This window comes from Cynocephalus volans, chromosome 6 (genome assembly GCF_027409185.1).
Source record: "Cynocephalus volans isolate mCynVol1 chromosome 6, mCynVol1.pri, whole genome shotgun sequence".
Taxonomy (NCBI): domain Eukaryota; kingdom Metazoa; phylum Chordata; class Mammalia; order Dermoptera; family Cynocephalidae; genus Cynocephalus; species Cynocephalus volans.
This window is the reverse complement of record NC_084465.1, coordinates 116,235,043-116,252,326: the sequence shown is the minus strand read 5'-3', so window position 1 is coordinate 116,252,326 and position 17,284 is coordinate 116,235,043. Positions and strand designations below refer to the sequence as shown.

Below are 17,284 nucleotides of genomic sequence, written 5' to 3'. Positions count from 1 at the left end.
CTGCTGGAGTTTGATAAAATGGGATTTGAGTTTGGAAGTGGTATCATATAGGACCTACTAAACCATGAGAAGGGTCTGGTAGAATTTTTCTTAAATAAAATGAGTGATTATTTAAAGGATTTAGGCACAGAAGTGATGTAACAACAATAATAATAATAACACAGGTAGATTCATGTATTATATAGACATTGTGCATATTGGCTCACCCAATTCTTTTTTTAATTTTTATTATTTATTGTTAGTTCATTCATTACTATAAATCATGATTTTTTATGCGCTTTACCTGACCTACCACTCCCTAAACCCTTTCCCTTCCTCCCCTCCATCTCTATTATCCTTAGCTTTGTTCTCTCCTTCTGAAAGTCCAACATATTGCTGTGGTCTTTTCTTTTCTTTCCACCTAGTCACGAGTGAGAACATGTGGTGTTTCTCTTTCCTTGTCTGGCTTATTTCACTGAACATAATTTCCTCCAGACTCATCCATGTTGCTGCAAATGGCAGAATTTCATTCTTTTTTATGGCTGAGTAGTATTCCATTGTGGATATATACCACATTCTCCCTGTCCAGTTGTCTGTCAATGGACACTTAGGTCAGTTCCATGTTTTGGCTATTGTAAATAGAGCTGCAATGAATATGTGAGTGTGGGTATCCTTCCCAAAACACAAGCAACAAAAGGAAAATAAACAAATGGGATTATATCAAACTAAAAACCTTCTGCACAGCAAAGGAAACAATCAACAGAGTGGAAAGAAAATCTACAGAATGGGAGAAAATATTTGCAAACTATACATCTGACAAGGGATTAATATCCAGAATATACAAAGAACTCAAAAAACTATACAATAAAAAAACAAATAATCCAAGCAAAAAATGAGCAAAAGAGATGAATAGACATTTTTCAAGGGAAGACATACAAATGGCCAACAGGTACATGCTCAGCATCACTAGTCATCAGAGAAATGCAAATCAAAACCACACTGAGATATCATCTCACCCCAGTTAGACTGGCTCACTCAATTCTTAAAACAATAGCACCAATGAAGAATTATCATTAAAATATCCACTTTTAGGTGAAAACACTAAGGCACAGAGGAGTTAAGTAATGTGCATCACACAGGCTGCAAGTAGCAGAAATAGTGTCTGACCCCAGGCGATTTGCTTCAGAGTCCATACTCTTAACTTCTGTGCTACACTGCCTCCGTCTCAGCTAGTGTCAGCTTTTGAAAACTCACTCTTGCTCAGTGGCACATAGGGGAACAACACAGGGAAAAACAGGCTGTTGGAGCAGGCTGAAGATGACAGTGCTGTGGACTAGAGAAGTGGCAGAGAAATAATGGGATGATGGAAAGAAGGAGTTAAATTTAGAATGCATTTTAAAAACAGAGACAGCAGGGCCGGCCCTGTGGCTCACTCGAGTGAGTGTGGTGCTGTTAGCGCTGAGGCCGTGGGTTCGGATCCTATATAGGGATGGCTGGTGCACTCACTGGCTGAGTGAGGTGCAGACGACACCAAGCCGGGGGTTATGATCCCCTTACCGGTCCAAAAAAAAAAAAACAAAAACAAATAAACAAACAAAAAAAAAAACAGAGACAACAGACAGACTTACTGGATGTGCTTATGGGATGGTACTTACTGGATGTGCTACAGAGTGAGTAAGGAAAAGAAAAATCAGTGATAGATCCAGGTTTGGGATGGAGCACTGCGTGGGTGGTGGTAGCTCTTCCTGAGATTAGGAAAACTGGGAGTGGGTAAGACCTGGGCTGCTGAGGGGTAAGAGGGGAAGTTGCAATGTGTTGTATTAGGAAATCTATTGGGTATAATTCTCTGCTTCTGTTTGGGCAGATTCCCATCCCTTCCTTCATTTCTTTTTCTCTCTCTCCTGTCTAGCTACTTTCCCTCCTTTTTAATTTCTTTTATACTTCTATCATTCGACAAATATTTATTGAGGCTTGCTTGATGCCAGGCACTGCTTGAGGTGCTGGGAGCACAGCAGTATTCAGAAGAGCCTAACTGCCCTCCTTTTATGGAGCTTTCATTCTTTAGGAGACAGACAGTGTATACACAAGAGAATGAACATATAAAGAAGACAATTTCCAATAACAATGAGGTCTATGAACTGAACAAGAGGCTGACATGATGATGGAGCTGAGATCTGAATAAGAAAAGGAGCCAACTATGGGAAGAGCAGAAGGAATTGTGAGTCTGTGTGTATGCATGTGTGTGTGTATGTGCGTGCGTGCGTGTGTGTTTGTGTGTGTGTGTGTCAGAGAGAGACAGACAGACAGATACAGGGAGAGAAACTATATGGGATTGGGATTGGTATGCATGAATATCTGGTAATATAAGACTCTTCATAGCATGTGTGTGTGTTTGTGTATATCTCTCTAGGTGTGCACTGATCTTTCCTATCTATCTGTCATTTCTCCATCTGTTAGATGATCAGATTGATTGGTTTGGAAATCTGTTTAGTATTTCATGCACCTCAAGCTGTGAAAGTCGGGTCTGAATACAGGCACAGTAGGATGCACTAATTGATTTATGATTGTACTTTACATCATTGAAGCTAGAGCTTTTGATTTGGGAATGCAAATTTCTGAAGGAAACAGCTCAAGGGCAACATGGCAGGCCCTTGCCTACACTCTTTGTAGAAGAGGTTGTCCTGCTAGCCTAGCCAAAAATAGGGGAAAAGGGGCTTCTGGGCTGAAATCACTCAGCAGAAAGTACAAGTTCCCTTCAACACTATATCTCAGTTGCAGCCAGACTCTAGAGCTGGGGCATGGCAGTGTGGCAAACACACTTATTCATAGCAGCACTCACACCTGTCATTTACACGCATGATGCTTCTGTCCTGACTGACTTATTTTACAAGTGTCCATAGTCAGGCATGTTGACCGTAGCAAGCTCTCACCCATGAACATCAAGTGTTTTAGCTGAACATTATCTGTCTTGCTGACCAGCTTTCTTGGATCATAAGGAAGAAATATGTACAAACTATTACAAAAAGCCAAATTCATTTTAAGGATGCACATGAGGTAAAAATTAAATGATATCACCATAAGCATAGGTCCTAAAATGGCATTCCCTGAGAATGCACAATGAAGAAAACAGGCTTCATGTGTAGTAGCAAAAATAATTAACTCTTGTACTGAGCAGATAATTCTTTTCAGGCACCCTGCTAAGTGCATTGTAAGCACCAGCCCTTTTGATCCTCATAAAACGTGCTCTGAGATTGGTCTTGCTTATGATCCCCTTTTCATATGATGAGGAAACTGAGGTTTGAAGTGGCTAAGTAGGCTTTCCAAAGTCAGTTAGAGAGAGGATGGCACAGCCAGGGTCCCAGGGACAGATCGTGAGTGTATCAGCTGTGGCTGCCTGAAGGATATTCACCCAAGTAGGTAGAAGACAGGGCTCAGGAGACATGGCTACCAATGGCTAACAAGTGATGTTCTGGGCAAGCAACTGGTGAAGCCTTAATCAAGAGGATATGGGAGTATTTTGAAAGGCAGGGGGAATGAAGCAAAGGGTAGTGTGGGAAATGAAAACCTGTCAGATTGGCAGTCACATTCATGAAAAGCAGCATCTTCGACACCCCAGGTCTGAGCATCGTGATGGTCCATTGCAGTTTGAGGCTGTAGGGCTTACATGTGCATAAGGTGATGGAGGAAGGCTCAGTGTGAGCAAATAGGTCTTGCTTCAGCAGTGGGATGCAGGCGAGAAGGAAGTCAGGCTGGCAGCAACCCGAGGCAGTGACAGGATAACATGCAGCTGGGAATGGAGCATGAGGTGGAGAGATCTGGAGCGCAGGATCCCGAGAGAAGTCCGTTCGTGTCACGGTCTGTTAACCTGCATGCATGAGGGGCTTGTGCACACATGCTGACACCTCCATAATCATTATTTAATTGTTGTACCTGCCCTTTGAAATGCTGAGCCTGAGGAAAGAAAATACAATAAAATAGCTAATAGAAGTTGGTATGTGAGGTTCTGCAGAATGGCACTCTGAATGTGGATGAATTAAGTATCAGAGAAGCACGTTCCAGGTGGGATCCCCCTTCAGGGGCAGGTGAAGTGTGTTCCATAATCACGTTAATTCGGAATCAAGGAACATCTTGTATTGGAACCTCTGGAGTGAAAGGTTCAATTACAAGAGAGAAAGGGAATGAGGGAGAGTTGCCGGTAGATATGGGGATGTTGGTGGTAGCAGAGGTTGCAGACAGGCAATGGTTTAGATTTTAGATCTGTGCTTCCCAACCTGTGGGCTTGAGAACAATGGCAAGGACATCCACATCCCTGTAGATACCAAATATTGAGTATAAACTAAATCAGTACAAATCTCATCAACACACACACACACACACACACACACACACACACACACACACACACACACACACACACACACACACACACAGCAACCTTTCAAAAATATAGATTCAATGATGACTCAATCACAAATGTTGTTGAATTCATAGTTGCTTTCTGTCCATATGTGCTTTCTGGATCAAATGATATGAAAAAGTCAGCTTCTGTCATGTGATGGTCTATTGATGTTAAAGACGAGAGATCACATTGGGAAAGGTCAGGGATGACAGAGAGCAATAAAAGCAACACCTGCTATTTGTGCAGTGTGAGGTGTGGGTCCTATGTAGTGGCCAAGCTGTGCCCAGCAATGGAGCTTCCCCAATGCTTGGGCACCTCAAGCTGGCAAGGAGAAATAGCTTTCTAGTAATTCACTGGAATATGTGCCACACTGAAGCCATTTGGTGCTCTAAAATGGGTGGTATCAATGCCCATTTGAGAGATGTTTTCTATGGGAATGCATATGAGACAACCAGTTACAGTCATTTAGGTTCAGAGTTTGAGCAGGGATGTTCTCCTTCACTTACTCAACAGACAGATTTGTTTGAACCTATTATATACTCTATTATGGTAGCAGTGATAACTAAAGGAGATATTTACCAGTACTTTCTCTGTGCCAGGACACCTGGTATCTTTCCTCGTGCCTGAGTGAGCGGTGTTATTATCCCCATTCGACAGATAATGGGACTGAGGATCAAAGACGTGAAAGGAGTTGCTCAAAGCAAGTATTGTTCAGAGACAGAAGCCTGAAATTCCACCCTTAGCCACACGCCTCTGTCAGGATGAGGATGCACTTTGCAAGCTTCTGCAGGAGGTGACTGTGGCCTCCTGAATCAAGTCGACACTTAGCCAGTGATTCCCAGCTCAAAACCCATGGACCACTATGAGTCCTAAGAGATAAGGATAGACCTCTCAAACTATTTTTACTATCTTGGCAAATAAAGACTTAAAGGCAAGGTTTTGCTCTTTTTAAAAAAATCCCGTAATACTAGCCCAGTGCCTGGCACGCTATAGCTGTCAAAGTTAATGACCACACAAATAGTTTTCTCTCTCTTTATTTTTTATTTTTTTGACTAAAATTTCAGTATAGTGACCTTGGTTTTCGTCCATTGAGAAACACTAATAAGTGATTGTGTATAGTTCTGATATACAAAATAAAAATAACAAATGAAAACTTACTTGGATGAGTGAAATTGGTTATAAAACTTACGTCTCATGAATGGAAACATATATAGTATAAGAGATCAAGATGGAAAGCTGTTAAGAGCATGGGCATGAAGGCTTTCGACACTGTGATAGACTGGCATTTCTGAACCCCCCAGGGGTAGTTGGACTTGCTCATGACACCTATGAACTAAGCTCCAGAGAAAATGTCACGTGCCCTGAATCCACCAGGCCAGTTTCTTTTTGGAACCTGATTCAAGAGCATGGATGTGGTTGCCTTAATATTACGTGTGACCAGCTCCTGACTATCGAGGGAGGGAATGAAGTCCTCTTGGTCCTCATCTGGAAGAGCAAGCGCTACCTTTGCAAAGTTGTTGCTGAGTGTTCCTAACACAAAGAGGTGACAAATGTTTGAGGTGATGGATATACTAAGTGCCCTGATAGGATCATTGCTCACAGTATGAATGCACCCAAATATCATATTGTACTCCATAAATATATACAATTATCATGGATCAATTAAGAAAAATAAGTTAAAAAGGAGAAAAAAAAAAAAAAAAGAGAAGTGAGAAATAGAGAGTAGAATAGTGGTTACCAGAGGCAGGGAAAGGGGGTAGGTGGGGAAGACCAGGGAAAGGTTTATAGACTGGTACAAAGTTACAAAGTTACAGTTAGATAGGAAGAATAAGTTCTGGTGCTCTAGGGTGACAATAGCTAATAATATGGTAATGGGAAAGGGGGTAGGTGGGGAAGACCAGGGAAAGGTTTATAGACTGGTACAAAGTTACAAAGTTACAGTTAGATAGGAAGAATAAGTTCTGGTGCTCTAGGGTGACAATAGCTAATAATATGGTAATGTGTATTTCCAGATAGCCAGAAAAGAGGATTATGAATGTTATAACCATAAGGAAATAATAAATGTTTAGGTGATAGATATGCTAACTATTCTGGTTAAATCATTACACAATATATGCATATATCGAAACAACAAACTGTACCCATAAACATGTATGATGAAAAAAATACTAAGAAAACGAGAATCTATGAGCCAACCTGCTATAGAGGTGGAAATGGCCTGAAAAGGGTCTCTTTTTCCATTTTTGTCTTTTACTGTGTCTCTGGACACATAGTAAGAGGACATTGCCATACGGGATAGGCAATGTCCTTAACTTTGAGTTAAGTTCCATCCAAAAGTAGTTCAGGACACTTGGGTGTCCTCAAGAAAGGGTGATAACCATTATTTTCCCATATACTTCTCATCTTAAAGTGGAATATGTTCTTGTATTCTCTCCTTCCACTTTCTGTTTGCTGGCTGTGCTGATATCCTGCACCCTTGCCATATTCATTTGTGAGGATATTTTCAGAAATTCATCTGTAATGTTTTTGCTTTAGTAGAATCATCAGGAAAATATGAAGAGAATTCAGTTCTCTTCACATTACACCCAGAAAGGCAGTCAGCCCTCCATTTCTGATGTCCACATCGAGACCCATGTCTTCCTGCCTGTCTGCTCCCTCCCGACATCCTTCACCTGTCAGCCAGCTGGGACGCAAACACGGTCCAATGATCAAGCACTCACAAGCATCCTCAGTTTCCTTTTTGCTTGGTCATTCTGCCACACCTGCCTGGCACAACCCCTAGAAGTACACCCAGCCACTGAGCACTGAGTAGATTATTGTCAGTTCAAATTATGCTTTCCACCTTTAGCTGGATACTCAGTGTCTGTTGATAATTCTCTACTGTAAAATAGATGAATTACTCCTTGGCCCTTGGGTTTCAAGAAAGGTTATTTTTTAAAATTCAAATTAAACCTGGCTTGAAACCCATATCACTAATTTGGACAGATGTCCTTTATTGGTCATTATTCAGAGCCACCTCTAACACCTTCTGTGGAGCAGCCCAGGGACATAGGAGATGGTCCTAGTCTTCACTTGGTCCTATGGGATTTGACTCTGTTGGTGGCTACACTTCCTTTGTGCTAAGCTGGCTAGAAGACCTTTAAAGACCCAGCACTTGGTGCCTGTACACACAGGAGTTTTCCTACATCCAGGACTTTGTGTTCAGCAATCTCAGATATTCATCATTCCATGAGTTGGGACACAGCCTGCAGATTAATTGTCTCAGTGGTATAACAACACCCACAACAATAATGATAGCAAACACTTATATAGTGCTTACTATGTACCAAGCAATGAAAGCAGCATACTCGTGAACTTATTTAATTTTAAAACAACCAACCATCTGAAATATGTATTATTATTATTATTATTAATCATCCCATTCTATGGATGGGGAATCTAGGCACAGAGAGGTTAAGCAACTTGCCCAAAGTCCCACTTTTAATAAGGCACAGAGAGCCCGGATTCAAAACCAGGCAGTTTGGTTAGACCACTGGCTCTCAGCTGGGGGTGGTTTAGATGCCCAAGGGACATTTGGCAATGTCTGAGGACATTTGCTGTTGTATTAACTGGAGGGTGAGAGGGTGCTACTGGCATCTGAGGGGTTATAGACGAGGGATGCTACTCAAATTCCTACAGTGCACAGGACAGCCTCTGCAACAAAGAATTATCCACCCCAAAATGTTGACAGTGCCGAAACTGAGATACGCTGCGTTAGACCTAGGTCTTTGAAACATGAAGCCTTCTCAGTGGGTTTGTCCAGGGTGCTCTAACATCTTTTTACAATTCATAAAGTAGAGAAACTGCTCCCCTCCCCTGGAGATAGAAATTAGCCAGACCCTGGGAATAAAGGACCCGCTATCTTCCTTGGCGATGGAGATGTATGATGGTGGTTGTGGGGATGGGCATGAATCTCCTGCCTTTTCTTCCAGATGAGTCTCTGGAGGCAAAAGCAAATCAAGGATAATTTCACTACCATTCACAAGTTATTGATACATCATCCAGCTACACTCCATTCTCTTTGAGTCCTCTAACCCCACTCCCAAAGTCCTCAAGTTTAGCAAATGACACTACTCTTCTGTCATTTCCGAGCCATCAGGCAGGAAATTCCTAAACATTGATATCCCAATCCCGACCACGTCCCAACTGTCAAGTCTCAAGAGCTTGATCACCTTTCATGTCTGTTGTTACCAGGGATTCTCTCTAGGAGTAGGAATGCCTACCAGATCCTCATTTCTCCACCTGAGATCGCTATCCTGTCCCCCCTCTAGGCTCTGGCTGTACTTGGGATCTTCCTTTCCTTTGTCATATGGAAGAGTCGTAAGGAGCACAGGCTCTGCTGGGTTCCAGATCCCAACTCTGCTTATCTTAGACAAGGCACTTAACTTCTCTGAGCCTCGGCTTATTCACTGATACCACAGGGAATAAGGAGTATCTACCTTCTCAGTATCTCAGAATCTACTTGAGTGGAATATCTTCCCCCACCACCTCAGTGGATTGTCATAAACCTACAAATGCTAACGTATGTGTATCTGCCCAGACAAACTTTAAAACAGCGAAAATGACTGAGACCTGGGTTTGCTGTTTTTCTCGCGCAATATGGTCATGTGTCATCTAAACCTGGGATGTTTTTCTCTTCCTTTTCTGGTATTCAAATTATTTGTGCATATTCAAAGCCCAGCTCCTGCTTTTCTTTTTCCTCTGCTCCTTCTTCCTCACTCCCTTCCTTCCTCATCTTTTTTCACCTCCTCCCTTCATCCTCGGTTTCCCCTCTTCTTTCTACTTTTCTCTCCTCTGTCCTGCACCTTTCTGTCTCCTTTTCCCTCTTGTAGGTATATGGCAATACAGCCGAGACAAAAGAAAGAAAAAAAGAACAGAATTGCGGCTATTAGAGGTGGGAAAGGGAGCGGGGGATGCTGGCGAGAAACTACTTAATGCTCACAAAGATTGATTATGTTTTGTAAACACGAGTATACTAGTTATCCTGATTTGATCACCACATATTGTACACATGTATTGATATTTGATTCTGTACCCCACAAATATATATAATCAATAAAAAGTAAATAAAAATTTTTTAAAAAGCAGATATAATTCTGTTTGAAAAGAGACCTCTGTCCACAGCAGAGATGTTCCATCTGAACCATAGACCACTTACACTTTGGGCTTTTCCTTTAAATACTTACAGTCTGTTGAAGGGCAGGGACCATGCCTGTTTATCATCAATGTATACCAGCATCTGATGCATAATAAGCACCACTGAAAACTCAGTGAAATTAATGAGGGGATGAATATTAACATAGTCCTTTCACTGTACAGGAATTTGAGGTCCAAGTTGGGAAAGTGTCTGTCCTAAATTCATTCAGCAAGTTAGTTAAGTCAGAACCATAACTCAGGACTTCTCCTTCCTGGGCTTTAGTGTGGCTGTTAGCCAGCCATATGGCTCAGGGCATGATGCTTTTCTTGGGTCTCTCTATAAGAATGTGGTTTCCAAATGGTTTGACTTTCTACCTTCAGGAATTTCAGAACTCATGAATTTGAGTTTGCAAAGCTCAATGAAATTTCCCATGTAACTGGGCAGGGCAAGGTCCTCGCTGTGCATCCTTGGACAAGGTTCATTGTCTGTCTGATTCTGTTTCCACACCTCTACAAAGGGCTCAGAGAATCCTATGGTACTTGTGGGGTTCAACAAGGACCACACGTGAAACTGCCTTGCTCAGTGCTTGGTGAGTAGCAGGTGCTCAACTGAATCTCAGTGAGTTGCTTTCTTACCCGCAGAAGAACTGCCCTACTTCATGCCCTCGCTCTAACAACCATTCTCTTGGGTTCAAGAGGGCTCAGAAAATATTGTTACCTTATGCACCATTTGTTCCACTAGATAATGCATTTGGGAAAATGTAAGGTGCCCACAGGCCTCTAATTCAGGCAAGCCAAAGGCCAGCTCTGCTGCTGACCCTTCCAGAGAGAATGGGCACTTTACATCTAACATGGGTGATTACTTTCTCCCTTGGCATTCATGATGGTGCCCATTTGCTTCAGTTGAGGAGGCTCTGGAGAGAGATATCACAAATTGAACAATGTAGCTTGATCTGGCAAGAATTTCTAGGGATTCTGGCCTAAGTTTCTGTAAATTCCAGTGGTAAGTCAGGGATAGCCCACCTTCACAGCACACGTAATGAGTCTCATTTTTAAGATTCACCTTTGCCACCTACCAGCAGAGAGACCTTGGGCCAGTCATGTAACCTTGTTGAGGTTCTTGGCTAAGTATTGTCAGGCGATAAGTAAGAGGTTGGGCTGTGGTGTCAGAAAGACGTGGGACTGAATTGAAGCTTCATCTCTCATGGCTTTGGGCAAACTAATCAATCTCACTGGGTCTGTTTCCTGGTCTCTAAAGTGGAGATTATAACGGTACCTTCCTAAAAGAGTTATTTTAAAAAATAACAGTGAATGCATTGAGAACCTATATATGTGAGGCACCCTTCCAAATATCAATTCATTTAACTATTAACTCATTAGTATGATGCCTGCTTTCCAGATAATGAAACTGAGATACACATTACTTGGGTTAGGCAATTTGCCCAGCATCACACAGCCAGGAAGTGGATGCAAACTTGTTAAGTCTAACTCTGGAGTCTGTGATCTTAACTACTAGACTGGAGAGTCCAATGTCTCAAAGTGCTCAGAGAAGTCAGTTCGGCCTCAAACTTGAGCTCTTAACCACAAAACACAGCATGGAGTGAGCACTTGGTACATGGAGTGTTCACTCTAGGCTGTATGATAACTATTGCTATTGTTGTTTCCTGTGAAGCCCCCTGACGCCAACCTGCATTTAAACAGGGCTGTACTTAGCAAAGCACCAGCACCAGTGGGGGGGTGGGGGGGGCAGGGCGATTGTGTAGGATAGTGTCTCATAAACATTTGGGACTGTAAGAGCAGCTGTGTGATCTTACAGAGTGATTCTCGCTTCAGGACTGTGTGTTGACGCTGATGTCACGGCTGCTCTGAGCACTCAAGATACTGTTAACGAGCTGTTCCAAGCCCAGATGCAGTGTTTTCTCACCATATGGTCCTCACTGAAGTGCGTGGTCTTTCAGACAGGGATGACATGAAGCTCAGAAACGCTGAGTCCCCGTGCATGGAAAAACGACAGGGAGGGGCCACATCCTCTGCACTGTCCTGATTCTCCTGACTTCGTTTGTATGTCATTCATTTATTCATTAGACAACCACAAATAGTTATGGGGCAGCTACCACATGGCAGATGCTATGTGAGGCACTGAGGATACAAAAGTGATAAACTATTGCCTATCGCCTCAAGGAACTGAGACTAGCCATGAAAGGCATGGAAACATACCATATTATCACATTATCCTAAGCTCTGTGATGCTGGCATTTACCAAGGACTCTGGGAACTAAAAAGAGTGAAAATATTTCTAATGGAATTAAAAAGTTTTTGTTGCATACGTAGCGTCTGAATACCTTTACAGTTCAAGAGAACTCCCAAAATAGGCAAATGGCAGATCTCATTTTCTACTAACGAAAATAAAGAGAGGCAGACATTCTTCTCTCCACTGCCAGGCAGGTGGAGTACATGAAATAAATGTCCACCTCCAACTGGGCTCTCCCTTGGATTTCAGACCCCATGCATTAAGATAATTGCCCAACCCCTCCACCTGGGTATATCACAGATAGCTCTTATTGCAAGTCTAAGGTCAGACGTGGTATCTTCCTCCTAAAACCTGCTCCTTTCCCAGTGCTCTCCACATCAATAAACTATACAACCATTTTGCCATTAGCTCATACCAGCAATCTTGGAGTCACCTGTGACACTTCTCTTTCTTTTGCACATGCATTCTATCCATCATTGAGGACTGTTGGCCTCATTTTAAAAATACATCCCAGTTCTGAGCACTTCTTACCATGTTGCCCTCTTTTCCTACATTCTGGCCACCATCACTTCTAACCTGCTCTCCTGAAATGGTCTCTTGGCAGGTTACCTTCTTTCTACTCTTGCTGCACTCCTGTCAGTTCTCAGCAAAGCAGCCAGAGAAAATATTTTTAAGTGTAAATCATATCATATTCTCCTGCTTGATATTCTTCTATGGCTTCTCATCACATGGAGAAAACATTCCAGCATTTCTCTCATGGCCTGGAAGGCCCTCATTCTTTGCCCATTTCCTTGACCTTATTTTCTAACTTTCCACCTTTACTTGCTCCCCTCTGGCAATCCTTGTCTTCTTTCTGTTCCTCAAATGCAGCAACATGTGAGAATATGAATATGTTGAAATGTCAGATGCAGGTTAGAAGAACTTACTTAAAACCTAGGACAGAGAAAGAAAATTAGGAGTGGCAAGGTTCTGAGAGGGGGAGGAGGATAAGATCCAAAGCCCAGGTGGAAGAGGTAGCCTTAGGCAGTATGAGAGATGCTTCCTCTAACCTTACAGGAAGAGAGAGACCAGGATAGTGTAGAAATAGCTGCTGGATGGGAGGCCCAGGTGAGAGTCTCAGTGTGGAGAAAAAGGCAGAGAAAAGAAAGATTAAGGCAACAAAACCAATCACACCAAAAATCTGTCCTTAAGACTGGCCTTCACTTAGGAGAGGAGATTGATGTCTTGTCATCCATCCGTCTATCCATTCAACAGATATTCATTGAGCACTTGCTGTTTGTCTGGAACTGGGGTTAGGCACAGATGCTGTTATTAAATTACTTTTGCTTAGCCACTAAAAACAGAAGACACACTCACTCAATGAATCCACGGAAAACATCTTTAGGTTCCGAACCCATTTCCTTCTCTGTAAAACTGAAATGATACCTGCTCTGTTGATTATAGTTAATTGTGTGATGCTGTAAAGGGATCTACGTTATCAGATGTGGTGGTTGGACTGGCAGCTCTGCGGAGAAAGGGATTGTTTTCATTTTCACCTCACCGGTATGTGATTGTTTATGGAATGAATGAATGAATGAATGAATGAATATAGCTGATTCAAAATCAATGCTAGGAAGGGGAATTGCTGCTTCACAAATTTTGAGCAGTTTTTAGATATCTTCTCATTGGCAAAATAACCTGGGTAACTCATGCCACAACAGTTGGATCTTTGCTCAATGAGATAGTCTTACCATCTGTGCCCCAAATGCAGGAATTCTCCTAAACTGCATGCTTTCAACATTCATCTGTAGCATGATGATCACAGCCATTTAGGCTCCTCCAGAGCATCTATCTTCTCCAGAGCCTTCTCCAGTGCCCCTTCCCAGATTCCCTTACACATTGAGCATTGAGCTAGGCACACGCTTACTCTCCTATACCCTCTGGTTTATAGGTTGGTTACCATTTCATCCCAGACACTTCAGATAAAAGACCCAGGCAGGATCCACAAATATTTTAACAGATTGTCCATTAACTGAAGTAGAGGAGATGAATTTGAATGGGGCTCAACGTAAGACAGGCACTGAGGTCTAAGAAGCGAATGTAAAGAATGGATGAGAAGAAAAGCCTAGCAGCTGCTCCTGTGCTAAAGACAAATGCTACAAAATAAACAAGCAAAAATACATTTGAGGAACTAAAATCTGGAGAGAACATGTAAAAATAGCTATCTTCAGGTGATATTTTTGCATCAACATTCATTTAATATTTTTATAATGTGTTATGAGTTCCTTAGTAAAATAAGGGAACAATCTCTCCAATTGAAATAAAAATAGGACATTGGTATATTTCTTATACCCAGGTTGAGCTAACAGTAGCTCTCTTATTGGTCACCAGCCTCTAGATAAGGAATTGCCCTGATGATATTGGCCTGAATCAGAATTTACTTTTTTTGTGGATCAGTCCCTTAGTTCCCAAGTTGTTCAGCTTTTCTCTTTGGTTAAATGTAAATATTTTTTTGCTTGCCCTTCTCTAAGAATTGCTTGTAAGAATGATCATGGGTAGTTGGCTTAAGTAAAAAAAATAATTCTGGCATTAATTGGGCACTATCCTAAGTGATTTACCTTCATTACCACATCTAATTTTCATTACAATCCTATGAGGGATGAACTTTTATTAACCCTGTTTCTTAGATTAGAAATTGCGGCTCAAAATGGGTTAAGTAACTTCATCAAGGTGACATGGGTAATCAGAACTCTTAAATCAGGCAAATCTGATTCCCACAGGCTGTATTTCTTAGTCCCGCCCCTCCAAATGAGACAGTTAGATATGCTGAGGGCCAAACAGGCACACACATAAAGACATTCAAAATACTTTGGAGAGTGTGTCAGTCCAAGGCGAGCATGATTATTTATGGCCAGGCTATTGCTTTGATGTGAAAACTCCATGCCGCCCAACTATTATACTCTAACAAGGTCTAGCTCCATGTGAATATCTCTGCCTGGCAAATTCCTCCTGCCTAATAAAAGCGCTTGCAAAGAAAGCTCAAAACCCAGTAGCAATTAATTATTGACAGAGCATGTGAATTAGAGATAAAAGAAAAGTCATTCTTTCTCCACACACACGATAGTAAATAAATTTAATTATGGTAGGAGAAGCTGAGGGATCTTCGTCTGTATTAAGTTTTATTAACTGAGACATTTAAAAGCATGTCATCATAACAAAGAGGTCTTGTGTAATCCTAAATGTGCCACTTTGGTGCAAGGCTTGGAAGTGAATAGACTTAATGGAGTACATGGTGGCAGATGGCCCGCTGTACCAACAGGTATTGAACAGACTCATCGTCAATTAACTTTGGTCTACATATGTCTATAGCAAATTGACTGTATAATAGGATCCTGAGTCTCATTTGATCACTGATAGTCTGTCACATTGGGATTAGGGGGGAAATGGTATTAAACTCATTTAATATCATGTAGCTCCCAAATAAGATAAGGCCATGCTAAAGGCAGGTGCAGAAGAAGGGCTGAGTGTGGAGAAGGAGCCTTGGCAAGGGAACTGAGAGACATGGGTCCTGGTGTGGGATCTATCAGTGACTCACTGGGCAACCAGTGAGTGAAAGAAGAAAGCCCTCTATATTGTACCATCTATGCTAGATGCTTTCACTCTATATGTCATTTCATTCTCAACCAAACTTGAGGTCAGTTTTAGGATTTTATAAATAAGGACAATAAGGCTCAGAGATGTGATTCAATTAGCTGAGGTCATAAAGCCTGTCTGATTCCAGTGTCCATTCCCTCTCCTTGGTCTTCAGTTTCCTTATTTGAATAATAATACCTTTGGACTAAGTCAGGGGTCAGCAAACTTTTTCTTAAAGGGCCAAACAGTCAATATTTAGAGTTTGTGGACCATCTAGTCTCTGTTGCACCTACTCAACCCTGCTGTTGTAGTGCAAAATTAGCCATAGAAAATATATAAATGAATGAACGAATTTGGCAGTGTTCAGTGAAAGTTTATTTATGAACACTGAAATTTTTCCCAACTATTTAAAGATTACAAATCATTCCTGGCTGTGGATCATCCAAAAATAGGAGCCAGTCAGTAATTTGCCAGCCCTGGACTAGATAATCTTTGAGGTCTTGTTGAGCTCAAACATTTTCCAAAAGCCAATACAACAATAATAATATCCTTAATTTATTAGGCTCTTACAAATGTCAGCTTCTGTGCTAAATGCTTTTCAAGCATTATCTCCCTTAATCCTTATGCTACAGTGTGAAGTCCGTGTTGTCATTATCTCCATTTCAGAGATTATAAAACTAATGCATAGAGAAATTGAGGGTGTATCTAGGTTAAACATAAATAGTACATAGTAGTACAGCAATTTAAACCCAGGGGCACAAGGTTCCCAAGCAAGAATGCGTAAACTTGATGCTGTCTTCTCTGATAATACATAGTCAAAGCTATAGTCAGGGCATACAGGTAAAAAGAAGGTCCAAGTGTTTATAAATTTAATTTGGTGGCTCCTTACTATGTTATCTGTAGCACACATTTTGTGCAAAGAAGTTAAAATATTTCTGGTAGATAGGAATAATCATTCTCTTCCCTTTTTCTTTCTCTTCCAGAAATGTGATGCCCAAGACTCTGGATGGGCAGATAACCATGGAGAAGACTCCAAGTTACTTTGTGACAAATGATGCTCCCAAGCGCATTCACTCCATGGCCAAGGACATCAAATTGATTGTGGTAGTGAGAAACCCTGTAACCAGGGCCATCTCTGACTACACCCAGACACTGTCAAAGAAACCTGAGATCCCCACCTTCGAGGTGCTGGCCTTCAAAAACCGGACCCTAGGGCTGATCGATGCCTCTTGGAGTGCCATTCGAATAGGGATCTATGCTCTGCACCTGGAAAACTGGCTCCAGTATTTCCCCCTCTCTCAGATTCTCTTTGTCAGTGGTGAACGACTCATAGTGGACCCTGCCGGGGAAATGGCCAAAGTACAGGATTTTCTAGGCCTCAAGCGTGTTGTGACTGAGAAACATTTCTACTTCAACAAAACCAAGGGTTTCCCTTGCCTAAAGAAGCCAGAAGACAGCAGTGCCCCACGATGCTTAGGCAAGAGCAAAGGTCGGACTCATCCCCGCATCGACCCAGATGTCATCCACAGACTACGGAAATTCTACAAACCCTTCAACATGATGTTTTACCAAATGACTGGTCAAGATTTCCAGTGGGAACAGGAAGAGGGTGATAAATGAGGCTAGAGCTGTGGAGGGAAGGCTAGTGAATAGCTAAGTAGGCTCCCTGCCCAAGTCCTGAATCCCTCAGGTTCTGTAGTTTCAGCCTTGCTGGAGTGCCAACTAGATCTCCTCCTCCATCTGGTCAGGATTGCCTCCATGCTGTTGGCTTAGGCAGAGCAGTGGATCCCATGGCTTCCCCATGGAGGAACCAGGTCTGCCTGGGCAGCAGCATCTGGTTGACCAGATGGCCACCAGAACCTACCATT

At 42.0% G+C, this 17,284-nt stretch overlaps 1 protein-coding gene across 1 annotated transcript in view; it reads left to right on the top strand.

Annotated features, from left to right (window-relative positions):
* The window catches only part of HS3ST4 (heparan sulfate-glucosamine 3-sulfotransferase 4), a 383,292-nt gene extending 366,256 nt beyond the window's left edge, over positions 1 to 17,036 (top strand). The window contains exon 2 of the mRNA XM_063101210.1: positions 16,400 to 17,036. Coding sequence (XP_062957280.1) covers positions 16,400 to 17,036 — 637 coding nt within the window. The remainder of the gene's footprint in view (positions 1 to 16,399) is intronic.
* The last annotated feature ends 248 nt before the right edge of the window (positions 17,037 to 17,284 follow it).